Below are 27,081 nucleotides of genomic sequence, written 5' to 3'. Positions count from 1 at the left end.
TTGCCAAGAAACTGAAGATCTCGTTCAACGCTGTGTACTACTCCCTTCACAGAACAGCACAAACTGGTTCTAACCAGAATAGAAAGAGGAATGGGAGGCCACGGTGCACAACTGAGCAAAAGGACAAGTACATTAGAGTGTCTAGTTTGAGAAACAGATGCCTCACAAGTCCTCAACTGGCAGCTTCATGAAATAATACCCGCAAAACACCAGTCTCAACGTCAACAGTGAAGAGGCGACTGATGCATTTAGTGCTCTAATCTCTGACAACTGAACCGTAAGGTGAATTATTGTTTTAGGAAAGTAAATTTTTAAAAATAAATTGCCGATAAAGTTTTGCATATGCTACACATGGAAACACAATAAATTTGTTATAGGCTGTTTAAGGATATGTAAATGTGGCTCATTTGGCCAACATCCCTCGTTTATTGATGGCGCTGGCTGTGCCAGGTTGGATCTGAATGCATATGGATGTCCCGTATTAACCAGTTCCCATGCTTTTAAAATTACGGTTCTGTTACGTAACTTTTCCTCAAATGTTCAATTCTGTTCCCTAAACCGGTTCCAACCCCTGGTTTGCCAGAGCTCCAGTTAGTTCGTGATCCTGCTCTCTGTTGGACAGATGAAGTCAGGAGAGTTCACATGAAAGGGAAGGGAAGGGAAGAGAAGAGAGAGCTCTGATGTCAGCCTCTGCCAACAAGACAAATCATCCTTTTCCTCCCCTTCTTTCCTTCCTCTCTTCCTCCTCCATCAGTCTCTCTCTTTCATCATACTGTACAGTGAGATTTACTTTGTGGAGGCACAATCCACTGTGTTAAAAGCAGCAGTCATTTCTGCTCTATTGCGAGAGTGTAGAACAGCTCTGCAAGAGTCTGTGAGACTGAGGGAAGGAGGAGGAGGAGCAGAGAAGGAGGAGGAGGGCCGGTCTGTGTGCGTGTGTGTGGCCGTGGAAGCCACTCCCCCTCTGTGCTGATTCCAGCCGTCACTGGGCTAATGAAGCCCACACGGCTCTGCCTGCCAGCCAGTGTGTCACTGCAATGTCACCAGTCTGAATGACACATACACACATACACGTACACACACTCAAGCAGCGGGACAGCCTGCCTCCACTCACTCTGCCTCAGGAAGAGCTGGAGAGAAGAGCGAGAGAGAGAAAGGAAGGAAGGAGGGAATATTATTTTTGTCTCCTGTATGTTTTTGTATCTCTACCGGTGTATTGGACTTAGACGTTGCTACATACTGTTATATAGAGAGCTTCTCTGAGCAGAGCCGGCCTCCCCAGCTGCCGGGGTTCTTGGATTAGTCCGTCCCGGTGGGGAGAGCTGCCGACCAGACCAGCATGGGGAACCAGGCGGGAAGACTGGAGGAGTCCGAGTCAGGTCTGCTACCTTACCGTACTGTATCGTATGCCAGCTTAGCACTGTTTACTCACCACTCCAACAGCAATACTCATTCACTTCATCAGTCTATCTAGTCTCTCCCTCGCCACCCTGTCTCTCTGACTCTGTGCTCTGTTGATGTGGGAGGTAAACAAAGCCATGCGTTGCCAAATAACCTAGTTATGAATCTGATCTCAGGCCGTGTCAGTAAATCCCATTTAAAAGATTCATTGTCAGACATATGGAGCTGTACCTAGACTTAATGCCAGTGGCCCTGAGCGTTGCCTGAAGCTTCGTACGGGAGTGTACTTGATGGTTTGTACTGTAGGTTTACTCGGCCCTTCTTCTCTTATTGCTCAAATGCTTCAAAGAAGGATATTAATTGACTAGTAGCGTGTTTGTTTGCATGTGTGTGTGTGCATGTCTTGTGTATGTTTGTGTATGTGTGAGTGGTTCACGGTGTCTGGACATGAAAAGTGCTGAGTGTGTTTTATCTTCCAGCAGCTTCCTCTCTGTCAGAGGCAGGGAATCAGCCAGAGGAGATGATATCGCTGTCCCATGTACTCTCTCTCTCTCTCTCTCTCTCTCTCTCCCCCTGTCCCTCTCCCTCTTTGCTCCCCTAAGGATAGACTGCTTAACACATTTCCATTTCAAAGTCTCTTTTAACTTCATTCAGCAGCCTTTAACTTCACATTAGTCAGAGAAACCACTGGTATCTCACTCTCATCTCTATTTTCTCTCTCATCAACAAATGGCCCTTTCAGGTTGTTTCCTACCTCTGTCCTATCCACGAACAGCATATCTGCATTATCAGCTCCCGTCTGTGGGCTCAGTGGCTCCTAGTGTAAAGTAACATACAGAGGTGTGTGTGTGTGTGCCATTCATCTTTGTGTCTGTTTGTAGGAGTGTGTGTGGGAGCACCTCCATATGTAGCCAGATCTCTTTCCACCTCAGCCAAAGATGCCTGTTCAGTGTTCTAGTGTGGGCAGCTAGTGAAGTCTCTGTGTCGCTGTAGCCAAACAGGCAATAGAGAAAAGCCAGGCAGCCAGTGAGGCCACAGCCCACACTACACAGAGTAGCGGTTATCAGCTAGTGAGTGTTAAGTCGTGTCATTTCGGAGCGGTAGTGTGTGTGGTGTGAGATAGCACCTCAGGCTCTGATTCAGAAGGCTTTAGTAGGGAGCTGCTGCATGCCAGCAGGAGAGATTAGACTCTTGGTTCCTGTCACACAAATGTCTCTACTCGACTGCTCGCGAATAGGTCACTCAAAAGAGGGAGAGCATTTAGTTCAGGGCTTAGGTGTTTACATAGTTTTTGGGGGCATAATGATTTATTTGAACTTTTCATAAAATGTCATAACATATTGTTATTACTGTAGATCTAAATTGGCCACATTTGGGGTGAAGAACACTTCAGACCTGACTCGTCTGTACTGAACACACACTCACAGTGAGGTTAGGTGTCCTAATGTCACCTTCTCAGGGTGATTTGTCCTCTAGAACAGCTGGAAATAAACCCATCATCCCCGTGGCGTGATCCAGCTATGCTGTCACTTCCTGCTGTCTGTCTGACACTGTGTGTTTGTGTGTACGAGCATGTGTTCCAGTTCATATGAAGCTAAACATCTGTCAAGTATTTTGATTACATTCGGTACACACACACACACACACACACACACACACACACACACACACACACACACACACACACACACACACACACACAGTCTGTTCGATCCCATAAAGCCCTGTATTATAATTTGATGAGCTCTACTATAATGTTAATCAATCATGCTATTATTATTCTCATACCTCCACTGCCCCATCCAATCAAACAAGCCTCCATATAGTTAATGACAATTGATCATGAAATGGGCAGATTTTTCCTCATGTACTGTAGCCTAATCTCCTGATGTATAGAAGTCTGCAGAGGAGAGGATAAATCGATCCATGAGAGAGGGATTTGATCAAGGACACAGAGGATTTTAATCCATTTCTCATCAGGGCTGCTTCCTATACTGGTGTTTACTGACACCTAGGATAATGCAGTCCACATTAACACGATTGCTCCCAAATAAAGGCCTAGCAATAATGATGTTTGCTCCTTGTGAGTCTATTCTAGGCCTGGTTAATGTAAAATAATTTTGTAAAATGTAATGTAAAATCATTTTGTGACTTTGGTGTAAAAAGGACATTATAAATACATTTCATTGATTGATGTTTTAGCCTCAATTTGGCAGGTAGACTGTGAGAGCCTCTGTCTGGCCAGCTGTGGTGTCTCAGATAGTATCTGGTGGAGTAGAATCACACAGCTGCTATGTGTAAGGTACAGAAGCAGACATCAGAAAAGGACGGAGCTCTGATTAACACTGTCTGTGATTAACACTGTCTGTTATCTCTGAGTGGAAGGGTGAGATGGTTTTAAGTCATCTGGCCAGTACAGTCTGCGATAGTAGCGATACTGCTGTTTGTTTCTAAACCACTACCAGTGTGATTCACTGTCTTGTTGTTGCATGTTTATAGTTGATTATCTTGTCTGTATGCTGCACAAAATACTTTCCTTATTAGAAGATAAAAATAACCTTTTCTAAAATTATATAACCACCACCCTTCTTCTGACTGGGCGAGTCAGTTGTCCAGCGCTCTATTACACACTGGAAGAGTGGCCCAGTGCCCACACTCAGCAGATACTGTGATGATGACCTTATCAGTTAAATATTATGTCTGAACAGAACAGTGGGCCTATTTTCAGATCCGATTCCATGCAGTCCAGAGCTGTCTGGAAGCAGAATAAAAAACACGGCCGTGGCGACTGGCAAGATGTTTGTCCAGTGAGGTGAGAGGGGGAGTCAGAGAGAGAGAGGGGAGAGAGAAAGAGAGAGGGAGGGCGAGACAGAGATACAGGGAAGGTTGGAGCATTTCTCATGCTCAAAAAAGGAAAGTGAGCTTTCACGGTCCTGTGGGATCCTCGCCCATGCAGCATAGCCGGGATGTTTGGAGGTAGTGGTCGTGCAGGAAAAGCTGCCAGAATGTTGAGAAAGCAGAGAAGTGGTTGATAGTACTAGGGTGTTTTTATGTGATACCACTGCAGTAATAACAGTGGTCACTGGAACAACATGACTGTTTGTAGTCTTTGCTCACTCTTGAGCATCAGAAGTGTCAGTGAAGGAGAGCGATAGGATAGGATAGTCTACTACACACGGTGCTGGAGAGGCCCACAGGAAAGATTCCTCAACCAAAACAACACTACATAACCAAGCTAATCAGACTGATAACACAGGCTTTTGTTTCTCAGACTTGCAGTGTGTCTACAGAGAAAGTACATTTTTCATTGTTCTGATAAATGTCTGTTCCTGACCTGACACGTTCATATTAGTAGACTTATCACATTTACTGTAGTATGATCTTCAGTCATAATACGGTGTGTGTTTAAGCATGCGTGTGTGTTGGTGGGGTGGTATGCGAGGCGTGTACAAGTGCCTGTGTCTGTGCACCTGTGCCAGTTGAGGCAGGAAACAGAGAGAGTTTCTGCTGAAAGAGGGAGAGAACGAGTGTAACGTAGAGTTCAGTTTATACAAAGCGATTACCTGCAGATGGGCGGCAACGTGCTGGTGAGTTCTCAGGCGAGGACATCAGCAAATTTCACACACCACACCTCCCTGACAGCTGGGCTGCTTTCATACATGCAAGGCAATCAAGCCATTGTCTCTCACATTCCACATGTCACTGCAAGGGATGCATCTTATTATGACATTTAGCCTATTGTACTGTCTGACTCACCCAGACTATTATAGGCCTGCCCTTTTCACACTATCGTGTCGAACCCAACCGTACAATGCTGGCTTGTAGTAACCATAGCAACTTTGGTAGATGTGTAATCAGTCCAGCACAGAACAAAAGAGTCAGGGTGATCCACACTGAGATCTCAACACATCTCCCAGTGGTTTCGTTCCCAGCATTTCTTCTTCAGAACGTTCAAGATAAGCCTCTCGTACATAGATAAGACGCTCTGTCATGTTGACATCGATAACTGTCTGTGAGAAACAGGACGTTCCTCTTCACATCGATATCACTCTGGTGCTGAAATTGTAGTGATATTGTCTAGATCCGTTGCACCTGGCAAATACTCTTCAAGACTTAGCTGGGCAGAGTCAGACCATGACACGATGAGCATTAGCAAAACACACTAAAGAATGTGCAAAGAAAGACGAGGAATCTGCAGCATCAGCTCTATTTTGTTGCATAGAGATTCTTATTGGAGACAGACCAACATCAGGATTCAGGAAACAGACCAAGAAGAGGAGTCTCAGTGAGTTGCTGTAGCTAGAACCAGGTTAAAATACTATTGAAAATAATTTAAGTATTTGATATGTGTTTGATTGACCCTCTGGTTTAATGGACCAATAAAAAGGGGAAAGGGATACTTAGTCAGTTGCACAACTGAATGCAATCAACCGGAATGTTTCTTCCTCATTTAACCCAACCCCTCTGAATCAGAGATGTGCGGGGTTTGCTTTAATCGACATCATCGGCGACCGGGGAGCAGTTGTTGTTGACGGTTAACTGCCTTGATCAAGGGCAGAACGGCAGTTTTTTCTACCTTGTTGGCTCGAGGATTCGAACCAGCGACCTTTCGGTTACTGGCCCAACACTCTTAACCGCTAGGCTGCAAACCCCACCCATCTGGCACAAATAGTAAAAAAAAAAACTAAAAAAAACAACAACTATAGAACAGAAATAAAGATTTTAAATAATATTTGAACCCAGGTCTGGAAGTAGCACTAATGAGGCTTTCCTGGTTTCCACCCAGTGGAGGCTCTTCAGAGGAGGAAGGGGAAGACCATCCTCCTCAGTGAATTTCATAAACAATGACAATTGTAAAACATTTAAAAAGTTAGCCTTTTTAGATAAAACTATACTAAATATAATCACGGCACCAAATAATTGATTAAAACACACTATTTTGCAAAAAAGGTCTACAGTAGCCTCAACAGCACCCTGTAGGGTAGCAACATGGCGTAGCCAGAGGACAGCTAGCTACAATACAAATCCTAGGAGGCTCATGGTTCTCATCCCCTTCCATAGACTTACACAGTAATTATGACAAATTCCGGAGGACGTCCTCCAGCCTATCAGAGCTCTTTCAGCATGAACTTACATGTTGTCCACCCAATCAAGGATCAGAGAATTATCTAGTACTGAAAGCATAAGCTACAGCTAGCACTGCAGTGTATAACGTGGTGAGTAGTTGACTCAGAGAGAAAGACATTAGTTGAACAGTTTTTAATAAATTAATTTCTTCCAAAATGAAGGAGAAGCAAGAGAGAACTAGAGATTGTCATTTTTTTTTCAGTTTCACTTACTTAGCTAGAAAATGCAGCTAGCTAGTTTAGCCTACTGAAACACCCTGTTCAAACAGAGGAATGCTATGTTAGCTAGCTGGCTATGACTTCCCAACACAACTGGAACTCTTCCAAGTCAAGGTAAGCTTTTTGTATTACTCATTTCTTGCCACAGGGGCCCGCCGGTGTAACTGCTTACTGACTGTACATTGTAATGTTACTGCATGATTGTAGCGGGTTTACTAACGCGTTAGTTCTATTAGCTATGTTACTTTACCTAATATGGTGACAACGATGTAGGCTGTGTGAAGCGGTTTGGCTTGGAAAGGTTTTTTCGCCTGGTCACATACAGCTGATGTGTTGTGCATTGAAGTCAACAAGCGAAGGGAAGAGGTGAGAGGAGGAGAGCGCATAGATGCGACAAGGAATACGAAGTGGCTGCTATGAAAGTTAACTGTGTTTACGTGTGTTTAGGGGTGTATTCATTCCGCCGATTCTGTTGAAAAACGTTTCTTAAACGGAAGCAAATGGAATTAAACGGGGATAAACATACCTGAATTTGTCCAATAGAAACTCTTGTTTGCAACTGCTGGACTAATGATTACACCCTATATCAGCTATATGCAGGCTAGAGTGTGTAAGGCGGTATTAAATGTCACTGTCTTTCCATGTGTCACCGTCTGTGACCTCAAATTTGTCTCTCGACCTGTGTGCACCTACATTGTAAACTTTAATTCATAGGCTTGGTTGTAGAAACCTTATGATGGGTATAGGGAAACATTTTGTATAATGTAGTAGCCTAAACCTATCGCTGTTACATTGAACGGGGTGAATGGAATATGAATGAGATTCATCCAATATGCTGTAATAGAAATAAGGCCATGATCATGAAAAAGAAAAATGTGTCCTCCCTCAGCTTAAACGGCACTGACCGCCATTGTTTCCACCACAGCAGTTAGGAGCCAGTACTGTACTGTACTGTGTTTGCAAAGCAAGGTGTGTCCTGTTTAAATGTCCTGTTTGTGTGTGGTGAAACATGGGCCCATACCCAGTACACACTACACAGACATTAAAGCACTAACTGCAGAATATCTGTGAATCATTTTTAGAAGCATGGTCAGAACTTATAGTTACCGACTGCACTGTCTGCATGTAGCCCACCCTCATTGACCCTCAAAGACAGATTTAGTTGGATTTGCCATGTAAGCAGCATCCCAGTCTTTACAACAGTTTTTGTGTGTGAGGCATTTCAAACCAAACATCTCCTCAGAAGTTTGTGTGTACAGTATCTCTCAATGTCTAGTTATGGATTTCCTTCAGCTAGACTGTGAAGGATAATCCAATCCTTTCCTGTTTGTTCTCTCCATGGCTGTCTGCTCTGTCATCTCCAGCCACAGACCATATTTGTTTGTAGTCTCCCGGGACTGTTTTCATGAGTAGCTGGCCAGCGCATGCAATATTTGGTCCTGGGTTGTGGGTTCCGAGATTAATTTGTTTGTGATGTTCTCCTCAGCTGAGCCAAGCAGCCGTCAGCCGACCAGCCTGGTCACACCATCACTATCAGTTTTACTTTTCACAGTAAGCACACAGAAATGTCTCCTACTTGATTTAGTTGTTTGTCTCGTGGTAAACATTTAATTTCAGACACTGCCTGTTTGTGGCATATGGCGATATCCTTACTATTACCAGAAAATATCATTTGTTTGCCTTTTGGTTACTATGGAAAAGAGTGGGGAACGGAGGTGTCTTTTTTTCAATAATACCTTCTAAATCCTGCTTGTGGAAATCTCTCTCCCAATTTCAGATTAATCCTAAACCCACACATATATTACATTTCATCATTTACAGGGATTGTTCCAGGAAAAATTATCTCAAATACTTAATCGTTTCCTAAATCATGTAGGATGTGTATTTGGATGATGAGAGAAATGTAAAAGTCATGGAGAAACGTTTAAATTAGAAAATAGAAATCAAGAAAGGCTGATGTGTTGGATGTTGTACTCGAATATTCTGAATGATAAAAAAAAAACCATTCTAAACCAAGTTTTCAGAGCCTGCAAGCGTGTGAAATACCAAGATAAACATGACCAGCTTGAGCATCAAATTGAAAGGTTGAGATGTTTTGATTTGTCGATTGATGTTGAACCCGAACAAACCCATGACGAGTTGTCCTCTGGCTGTATATTGGCTAATCAAGTGTTTCATTTCTAAAAATGGTCATCTGATGTCAATCCCTTTGTTTTAGCAGATAGACGTTTTAGCTGTCGCTGTCCCCCTTTACCCTTTCTAGAGAAAATAACAAAATCTTCCAATCTCATGCGATGTGCTCATGCACTGATGTCTGTATCAAATTGATGCCATTTGTAGAGAATGTACCTCAAAGCAGAGTTCCTCAGTAAAGGGGATGCTGTGGCTATATAATTAGCATGCACATTAGTTCAGTTTATACCCTCAAAAGGAACATCCTTCCTTCAGAATTGAATATAAATGTAATACATTTGTCTATTGTGGCTTGCCAACTCCCCAAAGCAAAGCACATCATGCATTTTGGCTCAAAGTGCTATTTCCATGGCATTTCAACAACTACAGTCCCTTCAGAAAGTATTTACACGTGTGCTCCCTCTCTGGCCTCTAGGTCACCTGGCTGCTCGTTATGGTGCACACCTGTCACCATGGTTATGCGCATAATGACACTCACCTGGACTCCATCACCTCCTTGATTATCTTCCCTATATATGTCACTCCCTTTGGTTTCTTCCCCAGTTGTCATTGTTTCTTTTTCATGTCTGTGCGTTCATCGTATTTCTTGTTTTGTATTATGTTTTGTTTATTGATTAAATCACTCACTCCCTGAACTTGCTTCCCGATAACACTTCTTTACTTTTCCAGATTTTGTTGTGTTACAGCCTGTATTTAAAATTGATTACATTTAGATTTTGTGTCAATGATCCACACATACCACCCCATAATGTAAACGTGAAATTTTGTTTGTAGGACATTTTAGAAACGAAAAAAATAATATAAGCTGAAACGTCTTGAATATTCAACCCCTTTGTTATGGCAAGTCTAAATAAGTTCAGGAGTAAAAATGTACTTAACAAATTGCATAATAAGTTGCATGGGCTCATTCTGTGTTCAATAATAGTGGTTAATGTGATTTTTGAATGACTAACCCATCCCTGTACCCCACACATACAATTATTTGTAAGGTCCATCAATTGAGTAGTGCATTTCAACCACATAGACCAGGGAGGTTTTTCAGTGCCTCGCATAGAAGGGCACCGATGGGTAGATAAAAAAAGGAAATGCTGAATATCCCTTTGAGCATGGTGAAGTTATTAATTGGGCTTTGGATGGTATATAAATACACCCAGTCACTACAAAGATACAGGCTTCCTTCCTAACTCAGTTGCCAGAGAGGAAGAAAACTGCACAGTGATTTCACCATGAAAAGAAGGAAGCCTATACAGAAATTAAAATATTTCCAAACGTGCATCCAGTTTGCAACAAGGCACTACTGCAAAAAATGTGACAAAGAAATTAACTTTCGGTCCTGAATACAAAGCGTTATGTTTAGGGCAAATCCAACAGCACACATCACTGAGTACCACTCTTCATATTTTCAAGCACGGTGGTGGCTGCATCCCGTTATTGGTATGCTTGTGATCGGCAAGGACTAGGGAGTTTTCTTTAATATAAATACATGGAATACAGCTATAAGCACAGGCAAAATCCTAGAGGGAAAACCCTCGTTCAGTCTGCTTTCCAACAGATTCTGGGGGACGAATTCACCTTTCAGCAGGACCACAACTTAAAATACAAGGCCAAATCTACACTGGAGTTGCTTACCAAGGCGATATTGAATGTTCCTGTACACTTTTGGCTTAAAATCGTCTTGAAAGTCTATGGCAAGACTTGAAAATGGCTGACTAGCAACGATCAACAATCAACTTGACAGAGCTTGAATCATTTTTAAAGAATAATGGGCAAATATTGTACAATTTAAGTGTGCAAAACTCTTAGAGACTTACCCAAAAAGACTCCCATCTGTAATTGTTGCCAAAGGTGCTTGTACAAAGTGTTGACTCAGGGGTGAGAATACTTATGTAAATGAGATATTTCTGTATTTCATTTTAAATAAATGTACAAACATTTCTAAAAACATGTTTCCACTTATGGAGTATTGTGTGTAGATGGGTGAGAAGAGAAAAAAAAGTAATCAATTTTGAATTCAGGCTGTAACACAACACAAAATGCAATAAGAAGGGGTATGAATACTTTCTGAAGGCACTGTATAGTGCAGACTTGCAGGTGTTGCTGTTCTTAAAAAAAGAGAGTCCACTTCTCAGCAGTATTTGATGAATGATATGCCACTTGCTGACATTAGAGTGACTCACTACCCATAATGACTTGGACACAGGAATACATGAGTATGGGGTATTTTACTTCTGCTTACAGTAGAGGTTGTTGTGAATACTAGCCCTGGGCTCTACTCCTCTACTCCTTCCCTGCTGCCTTTCTGCTCTTGGTGTTTCAAATTGTTTTGGTTCCGGCACAGCAAGACCAGCAATTCCCCATCTCTGTGTAATCAAGTAGTGGGTTTTCTATATGGTGTGTGTACAGTATATTTCTGAACCATCACAAGTCAAAATGTAACCCTCTGTAAGTGAGTCAGCTTTTTGATCCCATACATAGAGTAACTCTACTTCTTTTGCTCCACTGAGTGATTTACAGTCTCTATTTAGCCCAGCCAAAGCCCATCCATTCTGCTCTCTCTCTCTCTCTCTCTCTCTTTATTTATTTATATGCAGGATTATTGGCCAGCCCCAGCAGGGAAAATATCACCTCAGCCAATGTGGTGACAGATTCCATCCACTCTCTGTCTCTCCACACCGACCCTACTACTTATCCTTCACAGCCAGACATGCCAAACTAACTCTTTACCTCCATTCTTTGTCCAAGTTAGTTCACATTAATATTTTCTGATTGGTCAACAGAATTTTAAAGCAACCCTTAAACTCTTTAAAAAGCCTCTAATTCCTTCCCTTTACTCAACTCAAACATGTTGATACAGTGTGCCACGTCGATTGTGCATGACATACGGCATGGACTTTGTATTATAGCTTATACTGTATGTACTCCACATATTATGCAACTACTATAGGATGGATATCTATACTTCCAATGACCATCTATGCGGCCTCAATTTTACATTTGCGCCTTCTGTTCACAGTCGTTTGGTTTTTAAGCAAATTCTTGGATCGAGATGTGCAATCATGCTGAAGCAGACGATTGGAGAGCATGTTATCTGAGCCCCCTGGATATAATTATGGCTTCCAATCTATGGTGGGGACTGGGGAGGTTATGGTACTATGGTAATAATCCCATAGACGTGATGGCAGCATGTTTGATCTGCAGGAATAAAGATATAAAGATAGAATCACAAAGAACAAGGGAAGCGTTTGTTGGGTTTGAGTATCTGTGGATCTGCAGATACTGGACGTTTCCCAAGTGCAGATAATATATCCAGTCAAATCCCCAATGCAATAATTTCCTAAGCTCAATAGTCTGGAGAGCCCATGCAAAGCCAGGCGAGGACCTTCTGGTCTAAACCCAGGACTTTTGTACACTACTTCTAAACCAGCCCTTAAGCTGACACTCACAAAGTGATGTGTGTTACAGCTGCTGCTTATCCTCCATGGTCCTGGTAACTGTCTGTGAAACTAGACCATTTACCTGATTTACACCACTTCCGATCACCGGCAAATGCAATTACATCATCCTTCAAACAGTGCACAAATCAGATTCCTATTCATTGACGTGCCTCTTAAGTGGTATACTGTTGTAGACTATGGGAAATAGGGGGTTTATTGAAATCCTGCATTCATTGAGTGCCTGCCTCTACTATATCCCCTTCTGCTATCTGCTATAGTAGGCCCATAAAATGTATCTGGTGACATTCTAGAACATTCTGGGCTTTAAATCAGATGTGATCTGCAGATCCGCTCTCTAATCATACTATGCACTCTCCTCCTCCACATTATGATGTCATGTCCTGAATCTAACCCAAAGTCTTTGGGACCTGGGACCTTGGGGCCAAGAGATTATGTTTTGGCCAGAAAAAAGCCCAGTGTAAGGGCATTTAGGCTAGAGCTTTCATCAACTCATATGGAGGAACTATTGTGGAATATCTGTCCAGTTAAGTCTTTGGGACCTGAGACACAGGCCAAGAGATTAAGTTTTGGCCAGGGTGAATTTAGACTGTCTGTCCGAGTTTCAGGAACGTTAGTGGAATATCTGTACTTACTATAGTATTGCAAGTAAAGTTGGCCTTTGATAAGTAGAAAAACAATGCTAGAGTCTGTGTTTCTTGGCTAACTCATAGTTAGCAGTATCTATTTCTGCTAGAAGAGTTAGCATGATGATTTTAATTGTTGTCTGATGTTTGTCTGATGATGGAACCAAAGGAACCGTTAGTCTTTAAAAGAACACAAATACTATTTGAATCAAGGTCTGGAGGATGATGTGTCCCTTGGACTGTGACAGCTAACATTAACGTTTGCCTCCCCTGTCCCTGACTGACTGACCATCCTGGCTGACCATTTCCTGTATCACAGTGACGCATATGGAAACCCCACTGAGTCTTGTCTTCCGCACCAGCAAGAAGAGTGGAATGCCTGTGTGAGCCCAGGACCTGAGAGATAAGCTCCAGTTTACCCAATCACTCCCCATCCCGTCCTGTCTAGTCTGGTCACAGATCTGTTTGTGCCATCTTGCCAACTCCTGTGTTGAGTTGCCAAGACAGCACAAACAGATCTGGGACCACCAGGCTACGTCCTGTCCAGTTGCTGCCTGGTCAACAGGAAACCCCAGACAGAGAGAGACGGATATTATTTTTTATCTGACTGCTCTGTACCCCCCACGTCCACCTGACTGGAAAACATTAGACTACACTTCCTGGAACTCCAGAGGGGGCTGGCTAGTGGTGTGTGTGTGTGTGTGTGTGTGTGTGTGTGTGTGTGTGTGTGTGTGTGTGTGTGTGTGTGTGTGTGTGGTGGAAATGAGACTGAGGGAGATTCTTTCCCTTTCAAAGGTCATTCATTCCTTCGTGATAGCAGTCAGCCACTGACTGACGCTACCACTGTGTCATTGCAGATGCCAACGGTTCTGACACTTGACCGGCCTGACTGGCCCCGGCCACTTATCTGTCATCGTCACTCCCTCTCCTGTCCCCCCGTGTAAATGAAATTAAAGACAGCTGGGCTGGGGGCTGCCTTTCCTTCCCCTCACAATGCAGCCTGTTACCTCTTGGCTGCTGGCTTGGCTTGGCTGGCTGGTAACCATGGTGTCCAGAAGCCACTGAGCCACACGTCCCCTGCCGATCTGTGATTTAAAACCTCATCTTCATTAAAAAGATAGATATGGACCAGAGTGCATTATTGTGATGAGGTACTCACACTGTGTGTTATTAATTAATTAAACAATTACTTAATGTAAACAAAGCAATAATTTCCGATAATTTCAGGAAGCCATTTCAACAGGACTCAAGATCAGAAGTGGGGTTACTAACAATGGTTCTCTCTGTGTGGACGTGTGTTTTCTGGCATGTCAGCAGTATTCTGTGTAGAAACATGAATGTTTTAAGTTAAAAGTTGGAGTTTGGGTTAATGACTTTGGTCAAGCCTTGGCTTTCACTGCCGGCTTCATTTGGCTGCCTGCAATCTAAATCCTGTTACTGTGGCTTCTCCTCCAAAACCCCCTATCCTGCAATGATTAGTCCATGATTCACTATTGTGAATATTACTTTCTTACCAAATGAGCACAAAAAAGAAAACTCTGTCACAAAATGTTGTGTAGTAGCCTTTCTCTTGTTCCTCAACATGACAGAAAGCCCATTCTACTTGGCAGCAGTATTTCTCTTTCTCTCCAAAGCTAGTGTTTCACATTATTTACACTTTGCTATCAATGAGAGCCAGTCTCCAGAGGTGTTGGAGGATTTACACATGACCAAAAGTATGTGGACATCTGCTCGTTGAACGTTTCATTCCAAAATCATGGGCATTAATATGGAGTTGGTCCCCCTTTGCTGTTATAACAGCCTCCACTCTTCTGGGAAGGCTTTCCACTAGATGTTGGAACATTGCTGCAGGGACTTGCTAACATTCAGCCACAAGAGCATTAGTGAGGTTGGGCACTGATGTTGGGCGATTAGGCCTGGCTCGCAGTCGCCATCCAATTCATCCCAAAGGTGTTTGATGGAGTTGAGGTCAGGGCTCTGTGCAGGCCAGTCAAGTTATTGCACACCGATCTCGACAATCCGTTTCTGTGTGGACCTCGCTTTTTGTGGCCTTCTGATACTGAAACAGGAAAGGGCCTTCCCCAAACTCTTGCCACAAAGTTGGAAGCACAGAATTGTTTAGAATGTCAATGTATGGTGTAGTGTTAAGATTTCCCTTCATTGGAACTAAGGTTCCCAGCCCGAACCATGAAAAACAGCCCCAGACCATTATTCCTTCTCCACCAAACTTTACAGTTGGCATTATGCATTGGGGCAGGTAGCGTTCTCCTGGCATCCTCCAAACCTCCAGTTTCATCTGTCGGACTGCCAGATGGTGAAGCGTGATTCATCACTCCAGATAACGGGTTTCCACTGCTCCAGAGACCAATGGCGGCGAGTTTTACACCACTCCAGCCGATGCTTGGCATTGCGCATGGTGATCTTAGGCTTGTGTATGGCAGCTCGGCCATGGAAACCCATTTCATGAATTTCCAGACAAACAGTTATTCTGCTGACATTGCTTTCAGAGGCAATTTGGAACTCATTAGTAATTGTTGCAACTCAGGACAGACAATTTTTACGCACAGCACTCTGTGGTCCTGTTCTGTGAGCTTGTGTGACCTACCAATTTGCGGCTGAGCCATTGTTGCACCTTGACGTTTCCACTTCACAATAACAACACTTACAGTTGCCCGATGCAGCTCTAGTAGATCATACATTTCACTAACTGACTTGTTGGAAAGGTGGCATCCTCTCACAGTGCCACGTTGAAATTTTGCTGCCAATGTTTGTCTATGGAGATAGCATGACTGTGTGCACAATTTTATATACCTGTCAGCAACGGGTGTGGCTGAAATAGCCGAATCCACTAATTTGAAGGGGTGTCCACATACTTTTGTATATATGTGACCAACCGCCTCAAGTCGGTCTTATGTAGCAACATTTGAAATTGTATTTTTTACATTGGATAAAAGTAGAGACTCAGAGCTAGAAAATGGTATATCGTACACTGCAGTTGAGGAACAATGGGAAAGTTGATAAACTTGTAAACCCACTTCTGAGAAAATGGCCCTTGAATATTTTGGTACACCTACTGGAGAGCTCTTCTTTGTCTACACCCCTTCAGGATCGTTCACACCCTCTTAAGCCTTAGCCCCACCCATCTCTAAGGATTCACATGTGAGGTCATGTGGTAAACACACACTTTATCAAATGAAATCTATTTTTACTTGTCACATGCAGAGGATACAGAAGATGTAAACGGTAGAGTGATAGTACTTGCATAGTAGCAATATCAAAAACAGAAAGTGTCCAGATAAAAATATTTTCTAAATATTTTATATTTTTAGATGACGCTTACCTGACACACTTGTCTAAATTGATGGGTCATGTGAAGGAAATGCTATAACCACCCCTCACCACATCTAGCTAAGTGGATGGGTCACTACTGTCTGGACATGTACACATGTTCATTTTTACATTTTTACATTTTAGTCATTTAGCAGACACTCTTATCCAGAGTGACTTACAGTAGTGAATGCATACATTTCATACAATTTCATACATTTTTTTTTTTTTTTTTTTTTCTGTGCTGGCCCCCCGTGGGAATCGAACCCACAACCCTGGTGTTGCAAACACCATGCTCTACCAACTGAGCTACAGGGAAGGCTGAAATACAATAGATCGCCTTAATCACCCCCAGATACACCTGCTAATTTGATGGGTCATGTAGTAAACCAGCCAAAGTAGAAACTTTTGTTTAGACATCTAGCTAGCTAGCTAAACAATGAACCGGCATAACCCCAACTCATACTACTACCAATACAGACATTGTCATAGCTGTAGTATGAATCTGCAGGTAGTTAAACCTAACAAACTAGGTTCAATATTAGCTAGTTAGCATTAGGCTATAACTAGCAATGCAAATGGTTTTCTGATTCGAATAATATTGTAACACAGATCATACACATGACGTTAACTAGCGATCCAATAAGCTAACGTTTGCTAGCTAACAAATAGTACACTTTAACTTGCGATGAAAACAACTTTCTGACAAAATTAGAAACTTATATCTGGAAAATGTAGCTAGACTCTTACCCGTTTACAAGGATGAACGCTTCACGGCAGACTGGAGCCATTTAACCTCTTACATCTAGATGTTCCGCTAGCGGAACGTCTGCTCCAATATCCAATGATGGGCGTGGCGCGAAATACAAATTCCTCTAAAATCCGAAAACTTCCATTTTTCAAACATATGACTATTTTACAGCTATTTAAAGACAAGACTCTCGTTAATCTAACCACACTGTTCGATTTCAAAAAGGCTTTACAGCGAAAGCAAAACATTAGATTATGTCAGCAGAGTACCCAGCCAGAAATAATCAGACACCCATTTTTCAAGCTAGCATATAATGTCACAAAAACCCAGAAGACAGCTAAATGCAGCACTAACCTTTGATCTTCATCAGATGACACACCTAGGACATGATGTTATACAATACATGCATGTCTGTTCAATCAAGTTCATATTTATATCAAAAACCAGCTTTTTACATTAGCATGTGACTTTCAGAACTAGCATACCCCCCGCAAACTTCCGGGGAATTTACTAACAATTTACTAAATTACTCACGATAAACGTTCACAAAAAGCATAACAATTATTTTAAGAATTATAGATACAGAACTCCTCTATGCACTCGATATGTCCGATTTTAAAATAGCTTTTCGGATGAAGCACATTTTGCAATATTCTAAGTACATAGCCCAGCCATCACGGGCTAGCTATTTAGACACCCACCCAGTTTAGCCTTCACCAAAATCACATTTCCTATAAGAAAAATGGTCTTACCTTTCCTGTTCTTCGTCAGAATGCACTCCCAGGACTTCTACTTCAATAACAAATGTAGGTTTGGTCCCAAATAATCCATCGTTATGTTCCATCAGCGACGTTTTGTTCGTGAGTTCTAGACACTATCAGAATGGTAAATCACGGTCGTGCGCATGGCGCATAATGTGACAAATAATTTCTAAATATTCCATTACCGTACTTCGAAGCATGTCAACCGCTGTTTAAAATAAATTTTTATGCAATTTATCTCGTAGAAAAGCGATAATATTCCGACCGGGAATCTGCGTGTCTGTAAACAGAGGGAAAAACAGAAAGGCGGGGGCGGGCAGTGCCCGCGCCTAAGCCTTTTGTCTGCTGATAGACAACTTAGCAAAAGCGCTCGTGTGTTTCAGCCAGGGCTTTGAATTACGTCATTCAGGTTTTTCCCGGGCTCTGAGAGCCCATTGGAGACGTGGGAAGTGTCACGTAACAGCAGAGATCCCTTGTAATAGATAGAGAGAATCAACAAGGGGAAGAAATGGTCAGACAGGGTACTTCCTGAACAGAATCTTATCATGTTTTGGCCTGCCAAATGAGTTATGTTATACTCACAGACACCATTCAAACAGTTTTAGAAACTTTGGAGTGTTTTCTATCCAAAGCTAATAATTATATGCATATTCTAGTTTCTGGGCAGGACTAATAATCAGATTAAATCGGGTACGTTTTTTTATCCAGACGTGAAAATACTGCCCCCTAGCCATAAGAGGTTAACTCCATTTTGCTTGTAGCTACATCTTGTTTGGCCAGCTTTGTGTCAAGTCACTCCGGTTCATACTGACCGTGGTGTGTGCAGAAAGTAGCCCATCACTTTTTCCTACTGATCTGTTGATTGCACCAGCTAAATTTAGGGCATCAATGTTGTTGACAAAAGTTGCAAAACTTTTGTAGTTCTAGACGTTATATCTTTCAAAAATGGCGCGGTAGAAAGGACTGTCAACACATACTGAACAGCTCACGTTATAGACAGAAGCATGCTACTTGCCAGACCAATCCAAACTCATCTCCCAGCATGTCCAACCCATGCATTATCTCAGCCAATCATGGCCAGTGGGAAGGTTCTTGACTTTTTCCATGGCTACACCAACTAGGCTTGTAATTTAACAATTTGATTCATATTTATGGATGGAATACAAGTTTGTTATTAATGCATATGAAGGTTCACATGTTCCAGAAGGCATTTCTAAAAAAAAAAGTATTTTGATAAAAAAAATACATGTTTACATTCAAATGCTGCTCCTGTGAACTAGTGACATGCGACATACGCGTAGTTTCTTGAAACGAGTCACTCGCTATCTCTCCATAGATTTTTTTCTCTCTCTCTCAAACTCTCAGCCTTTCTTTCTCATCTCTCTTTTTCTCCCCCACTTTCTCTCCCTCTCACCGTTTCAGTAACCACTAAAAATAAGGAGTTGTCATTGTCTGTCAAAGGCTTGGCAAGTCAGGCCCAGATAACTTTGGAGTCAGGAAGTGTTTGTCCCAACTGAGGATTTTAAATAGTTGGCTATTAATTCACAGCTTGTCTTGTTTGTGCTTTCCTTTTACCTTCTTTTAAATTGTGAAACATATGATGGATCATGAGGATAACTTTATGTGATTTATGAATACCCTGAAAGTAGGCTTAGGTAAGAGGTTTAGAAGTTACACACCCTGTAAGGTTCTATAAGGTTACAGAAATGTATCAGTCAACAGTTTTAAGACATGGTTTTATATGTTGTGTTGGAAGAGAAAAGTCAAATAGGTCTATCTTCTGCACTGTATCAACCATGTTGATCTCAGCATAGATAAATTGAGGCACTGAGGCTTTTCTTCAATGTTCTCCTTCCTATCACCCCCCTTTTATAGCCCAGCTAGCATCTGGCACCTCTCCTGGATAAAGCATGCCTCTGCTCTCCTCTGAGACTGGCGGACTGTTTGATGAGGATAAGATGAGATGATTCCCATTGAGCAGCTGCTCTGTCTTGGCCTTGAGGCTGCATGGCCAACTGTGCCACTATCTATCACTGCCCATGCCTGGCTCTATGTGAGACCGAACCCTCCTTTTGGACAGGGAAGGTTTGGCTACAGTAACACTGAGTGAGAGAAAGGGTGAGAGAGAGAGTGAGAGAGAGTAAGAGAGAGAGAGGGTTCCATTGTTTGGCCTCTTTATATGAGATGTGGAATGAGAAATAAACTCGTATTTGTTTTCTTTCAAATACTTTGAGCGTTCAATTAAGCCTGTCTGCCAGATGGATTGGGTTTGCACATTTGGAACTATTCCATTGGCTCTAATGTGCCAGGCAAGCTCCATCAAGCACTATTTCAAAAACTATTTGAACCCAGGTCTGGGGCCTCATTTGTAAACGTTGCGAATGCACAAAATATGCCCCAAAATATGTGTGAGCCAGTTTTCACGCGAAATTTGGAATTTATTAAAACTGAATTTCACATGAGAATGTGCTTGTCCTCCCGCACACTGTAGCCCATGCGTACGCACAGTTTCTAGTGGTTGAAGTATTGCATTGCAAGAAGGCAAAAGAAGCCTAGTAGTAGCCTTGTGCAAATGAGGAATATATGATGACATATAAATATATATGATATATGATGACATATAAAACAGGTAGTTAAATATAATAACAAGATTTAATAATTTGCCATTAGTAAGAAGAGATCAAAAATCTCTTTATTTTATCTTTGCATTCTAAGATAATTTGAAATAGGTATATAAAAACTCCTCACCTTTTCTGACTGTGATGGTTTCATAGGCAACTCTTGAAATAGCCGATAGGCCTACAACAAGTTTGGATAGGCTACCATTCATCCCTTCACTCATTTATTGGGCCTACTTCACATTAGTAAATAGATCCAGCTATTTGAAGTATTTTGCTCATTGTGATCCAATCTGATGCACAGTTTAACGATAGAACAAACGTTTGACCTTTTCCATTGACGTTTGTAGGCTTTACTTTTTTTTTTTAGAATCACGGTTTCCGATTTCGGTTTCAGAAAAAATTCAAACGTTAAATGCACTACGCATTATGTGGTTGAATTCTGTAACAACACAGAATAAAACAATCAATAAAAGTCCCATGATGGTAGTGACGGCCCATTACTGCTCACTTATTAACCATCATTTATTCACTTTACTTTACTAAAATATTTAAGTTATTGTGTAGGCTATATTACATTTGTTTTATTTGCTGACTTTATTATTTCATTCCAAGTCATCATCTCGTCTCCATAGAGCTGCTGCGTCTGCTGTCTGACAAAATCACTATTTTGTAGGTCTTCAAAATAAATAAGGCATACTTTTATGACTGCTGATTACCAACTATCAATCACTTAGATCATGTATTTTCATGTAGAGATACCTCACGAAGCAACAGTTACTCTCTATTTCACCTCACTATCCATACAACAAATGACCAGGCGCATCTCTCATTTAATTGGGCCTATTAGATAGGCTATTATAATTAGAAGTCTTTGCTCTAACCTAGCCTATCCATTCGACAGGGAGCGTGGTTTATGACATACAATAGGATTTAACAGCTAAACAGGCAGTTGATCTTTTGCATTGAAGTGTGTAGGCTACCACTGTAAGGCCTACTGCAGTAAAAAAAAATATGTATACAATGTTTTAGAATACGCTGTCAGTGCAGCATATTTAGGTTCTGGAAAAAGTAAATGCAAAACATTATTGAATTCCAACAATCTGTTTACAGGTCCACAAAAATGTGCTATTGTTTTCATCTTTCAGAAATGGTCAGAATGGCTGTGTTCCAACCAGCCTTCCTTTCTCTGTATTATATTTGAATGTATTGTAAATGTTCACGTATTAGTTGGCTTGTTTTGCACACAGATTTATGTCATGGCTATGTGCGCAGGGACAAGCTGTAGTGAAGTCATGGTAAAAGGGAGGTGAGTGCTCCAACGAGGAAAGTGAGTTTATACAGTCCATATGGGTTTTATTCAGTTGGACTGGGAAGTAGAAGGAGAATGTTACTGTATGTGGGGGCTGGGAATGGGAGATGTCCCAGAGTCCCACTTCAACCCCAAACATTAGTCATCTGCCTCTCTCTCATTCACTCTCATTTTATTCATCTCTCCCTCTCTTTCACTTTCCTCCTGTTACTCTTCCCTTATATGTTATATAATAAGAATAAGAGCAATTGGCATGAATATGCCCCACATGACCTATAGGTCTGGCCTATATGCTGTCTTTGCCACAGTGCAGAGATGTAAGGGAGTTGTGAAGTGTGTGTGTGTGTGTGTGTGTGTGTGTGTGTGTGTGTGTGTGTGTGTGTGTGTGTGTGTGTGTGTCAGTTTCTGTTTATACACATACAGTACATGCATCCCCAATATGTAAATCTGTAATGTATTATGATGTAGTTGTTTTTTAACCTAGCACAACTGATTTCATCACAGTCTTTATTCATAAACAAGTAGCTGTTAAAATGTTAAAATCTTCCATGTGATAATACATAATTTAGGCGTGTATGGCCTCATTCTGTCTGTAGTGGATGCATCCACTGTAAAATGCACAGAGAAGTAAGTGATTATAGATTTTTAATGGCAGCCTGGGATCTTGGCAGAGCAAATGCTAGTCCACTGGGAAATTCACTAGAGTTCACTTGACCTGACTGATGGAGAACCAATGCAAAGTTGATTCATGGACATTTAAATGACTGGCTTTTGCTTGCTCTCACTCAAGCGGAGTAGTTAGGTTCTTATTTTTTGACTGAAGGCAAACCACAATGTCTGTCTGCAGTCACTCTCTGTGCCAGCCAATCTGCCCTGTTATTTTTTATAGCTTTGATATTTAATGTTTTACTGGAACTATTTGTCGTTTTATTGTGATTTTATTTTATTATGAAAAGAAAGGGTCCAGCGTCCTTGCTATATATATATAGAAATGTGTCATTTTTATTTTTGCAAGCTTAGCAATTTATGATTGTATTATTGTAAAAAGAAAGCACACCGAGTTCCGAGCTCCTTGCTTTATATAGAAGCATAGTTGAGTGCTGATAAAGTAAGTTAGGTCTCTGACTCCTTTCTCTGTGGTCCCGGCCTCAGCAACACTCTCCTTTTCATCCACAGAACCCCACTTTAAGAATGCTAAACCGCGCTGCACCCCTGAGATTGTCTGAGGCTTGGCAGGCTTGGCAGGCACAGCCAGCCCGTACAAAGAGGTGATAGTCCCTGCAAAGTGCCCATCAATGGAGAAGTGCTTTAAGAGCCCAGAGGGGTGTAGGATTTCTATTCCAAATGAACCCAGACTATTTGTTTGTGAGTGTGTGTTTGTTTGTAGGTGTGGATGTGAGCCAACGTGCCAGTGTATCTTGAATGTTTTGTGTGTGTGTGTGCGAGTGTGGATGTGTGTGTTGTTTATGGGGTTATACAGAAGCCTGGTCTATCTCTTCTTGCCCAGGCTGTGCAGTAGTCTGTGCCCTCTGGGGTTGATGGCAGTCAGTCTAGTGTGTCATCAACACAGCGCTCTTTCTGTGTCTGTCCACTGACTGGGCTGCTTTGTGCTGGAACGTTCCATGTGCCCCGGACCATTCCTGGTCATCCCTGGTAACAAGAACCCCCTGTGTCTGTGTTGCTGTTTGCTGATAATTTTAAAACAAACAATAAAAGCCTTTCAGATGGCGCCCTGCTCATGCGGGGGATGAATCAGTAAAAGCTATTCGTATTTGAGAGAGAGAGAGAGAGAGAGAGAGAGAGAGAGAGAGAGAGAGAGAGAGAGAGAGAGAGAGAGAGAGAGAGAGAGAGAGAGAGAGAGGAGAGAGAGAGAGAGAGAGAGAGAGAGAGAGAGAGAGAGAGAGAGAGAGAGAGAGAGAGAGAGAGAGAGAGAGAGAGAGAGAGAGAGAGAGAGAGAGAGAGAGAGAGAGAGAGAGAGAGAGAGGTCTGGAAAGCCATCCGGGGCCTGTGGACCCACTGGAATGCTATAAGGCGGAAGCCTTCAATGGCCACAGTAACACAGACACAGTGCCAACCAGCCAGCCATTCAGTCATCAAAACAAATAAATGGATCTATGAATACTGTTGAATGATTGACCCCTGATGATGACAATTGCAACACCATATTATCATTGCATCACAATAGAGCTTCAATCTGAGTGGGAAATTGTTTCTATTGAATGGTAAGGACATTACAGGCATTAGTCAAAAGCATTACCACTTTACTAGTGGCCTTTCAAAAAGAAAGCAGCAGACTTTGAATGTGTGTTTTAATCATCTTTTTCAGGCGTCCAATCAGGATCCAGGAAGTCTGGTATCCCTGCCCCCAGGGAGATTCCCCCCACCATGACCAGGGACCGTGTGTCGCTGAGGGACCAGCTGCGGACCTCCACGACCAAGAAGATGGTCCCCAGCGCCAGCACCTCCAGCCTGGCCACCCTGGCAGCCAAGCACCAGCGTGGCTCCACCACCACAAAGCCGAGGGACGCCGAGAGCTCGGAGAGAGGCTTCCTGGAGTGCCAGGTGAAGGAGCTTCTGGCCGAGGCCAAGGCCAAGGAGTTTGAGATCAGCAAGCTGAGGATAGAGCTGCAGCGCTGCCGGGGCAAAGCCTCGTTGTCTTCATCCCCCTCGCCTCACAACACCCCCTCCACCCCACCTGAGGGTGCCCCCGATCAGGGCCAAGGTCTATCCCAGCAGGCCACAAATGCCCAGGCCCTGGTGGGGGAGCTGAGGGAGAAGAATGGGAAGTTCCAGAGGGAGCTGGCGGCTCTGAGGGAGGAGAACCAGGCCCTGAAGGAGAAGCTTCTCTCCCTGGAAACTTCACCTGCCTCTCCTATGTCCAACAACACTACCACCACCACCAGCCCCTCAAAGCCCTCCATCAACGGCCTCCCCTCAGACAACAACACTAGTCCCCCAGCCAAGTCACCCACACCCAGCCCGCTCAAAACCTCAGTCTCCTCCGGGAGTGACATCACCAAGGGCTCGCCCTCGCCGGACTCCTCAGAGTTTGAGAAGATCCCGTCGCAGTCTGACTCAGTGAGCAGCAGTGGTGTAGGGGTGGGGAAGGGTCCGGGTCGCGACCCCTCAGTGGAGAGCCTGACGGAGCTGATCCAGAAGATGGAGGAAAGCCAGCACAGCACGGCAGAGGAGCTCCAGGCAACACTACAGGAGCTGGCCGACCAACAGCAGGTGGTCCAGGAGCTGACGGCTGAGAATGAGCGCCTGGCCGAGGAGAAGGGCCTCCTACAGACGTCGCTGCAGCAGCAGAGGGAGAGGGTAGAGTCGCTGGCCCAGAAGAATGAGGCCCTGGCCGGGAAGCTGCAGGAGGTGGCCCAGGTCCAGAGCGGGGACGAGTCCCGGGCGGCTGAGCTGGAGCAGCGCTACACTGACCTGGTGGATAGCTCTCACTTTGAGAGGGAGAAGCTGGTGGACATCCAGCAGCAGCTGACGGGGAGCCTGAGGACCCTGGAAGAGGAGCACCAGGAAACCCAGGGGCAGGTGAGGTCCCTCAGGGAGGAGAGGGATGACCTCCAGGGCCGGCTGGAGAAGGAGATGGAGGCCGGGGGTGAGATGGCGCGGGCGGCTGAGGAACACAGGGCTGCAATGGATGCCCTGAGGGTGGAGAACGGACGGCTCAAAGCCCAGGTGGACCTAGAGAGACAGAAGGTTGGGGAGCTGAAGGCCATGCAGAGTGCTGGGGACAGCACAGAGCTGCAGAGGCTGCTGAAGGCGGCCCATTCTGAGAGAGACAGACTGGAGGGGGAGGTAACAGAGCTACGGCAGGAGCTGCTACAGGCCCAGACTGACACTGAACACGCACAGGGACTGCTGTCCAAGGTGGGTGGGACACCAAGCCATATAGAATAGAATAGAGTAGAAACTGTATTACTCACCAAGGTGGGTAGAATACCAATTTGCATCTCATCCTCGAGCAGTCGGGGTGAGGAATGGGTGCGAGGCGGGGTTCTGTGGGGTTATTTAAGATACTCTTTAGGTAGGGTTTCAGATGTTTTCGGAAGATGGGCAGGGACTTTCTTGTCCTAGCTTCAGGGGGAAGCTGGTTCCACCAATGGGGTGCCAGGACAGAGCTTTGACTGGACTGAGCGGGAGCTGCCCTCCCGTAGGGATGGGAGTGCCAAGAGACCTGAGGATGCTGAACGAAGTGCTTGGGTTGGGGAGTAGGGTTTGAGCATAGCCTGAAGGTAAGGAGGGGCAGTTCCTCTTGCTGCTCCGTAGGCAAGTACCATGGTCTTGTAGTGGACACAAGCTTCCTACACAATACCTCATCTGTCATGATGGTTTGAATTAGGATACATATTGTATTGCTAATGAAGACAGGCTTTGTGGCTATAGTTCAGCACTTTCCCTCACCACTTTCCAATGTATGAACTCATGTTTTATGAAATTGTTTTCATCTGCTTATAGGATCAGAGAGCTTGAGTGAGCAGTGGTTTTCCTCTACAACACCACACGTCAGCAGCCTGGGTTGTGTGGGTTTAGGGTCCCTTCTGTGGTTGTTGATGTGAACATGGGGTGTGTCCTAGTCAGCTGCCTCTGACTGATGTCATAACTAATTAACTCTACACTGGGGTGGTCCAGTCAGGGCAGACCTGGGTTCATATAGTATTTGTTTTCTTTCAAATACTTTTGCCCCGTTTCTTTGAGCCTGCCTGTTGCAATGGAACCAATGGAATAGTCCCAAATGTTGAAACGCTGCCCATCTGGCACACGTTGAATCAAACATTAAAACTATTTGAAAGAAAATAAATCCTATCTGAACCCTGGCAGGTCAAGTCGAATGACATATGACTCAGGCTTCTGGCTCCTGACAAATGGGTGTGAGGGCGAGGCCGGTAAATAATGACTTAAGTCACTAACGTCATGCTCTACATACTGTAAGAAGACGTGCTGTGGAGAATGCATTGTGTCATCAATATATTTTTTTAATACAATACATCATGCCTGGGGGCTTTCACAGTATGTGTCCCAGTAACCCAGCATGTATTGTAGCCTATGATGGAGCTGTACAGATGTATTATCTTAATTTCAAATCAAATCAAATTTTATTAATCACATGGTTCGTAAACAACAGGTGTAGACTAATTGTGAAATGCTTCCTTAGGGCCCTTCCCAACAATGCAGAGAGAAAGAAAATAGAAAAAGTATAGAAAAGTAAAACGTAATAATACAAGTAATAATAAATACACAATGAGTAACAATAACTTGGCTATATGGGTACCAGTACCATGTCGA

The 27,081-nt window shown here is 43.3% G+C and overlaps 1 protein-coding gene across 5 annotated transcripts in view; it reads left to right on the top strand.

Annotated features, from left to right (window-relative positions):
• LOC115148857 (cytospin-B) overlaps positions 1-27,081 on the top strand; it is a 170,042-nt gene that overhangs the window by 79,584 nt on the left and 63,377 nt on the right. For 4 of the 5 annotated variants that reach the window (XM_029691144.1, XM_029691142.1, XM_029691143.1 and 1 more), the window contains exon 4: positions 24,113-25,665. In XM_029691144.1, the coding sequence (XP_029547004.1) occupies positions 24,113-25,665 (1,553 nt within the window). Of the gene's footprint in view, positions 1-894; positions 1,380-24,112; positions 25,666-27,081 lie in introns of those variants that run through there. The other variant, XM_029691146.1, reaches the window with a different exon arrangement.

This window comes from Salmo trutta, chromosome 15 (assembly GCF_901001165.1).
Source record: "Salmo trutta chromosome 15, fSalTru1.1, whole genome shotgun sequence".
NCBI classification, from domain to species: Eukaryota; Metazoa; Chordata; class Actinopteri; order Salmoniformes; family Salmonidae; genus Salmo; species Salmo trutta.
Note: the sequence above shows the minus strand (reverse complement) of the source record. Positions and strands in the feature narration are given on the sequence as shown.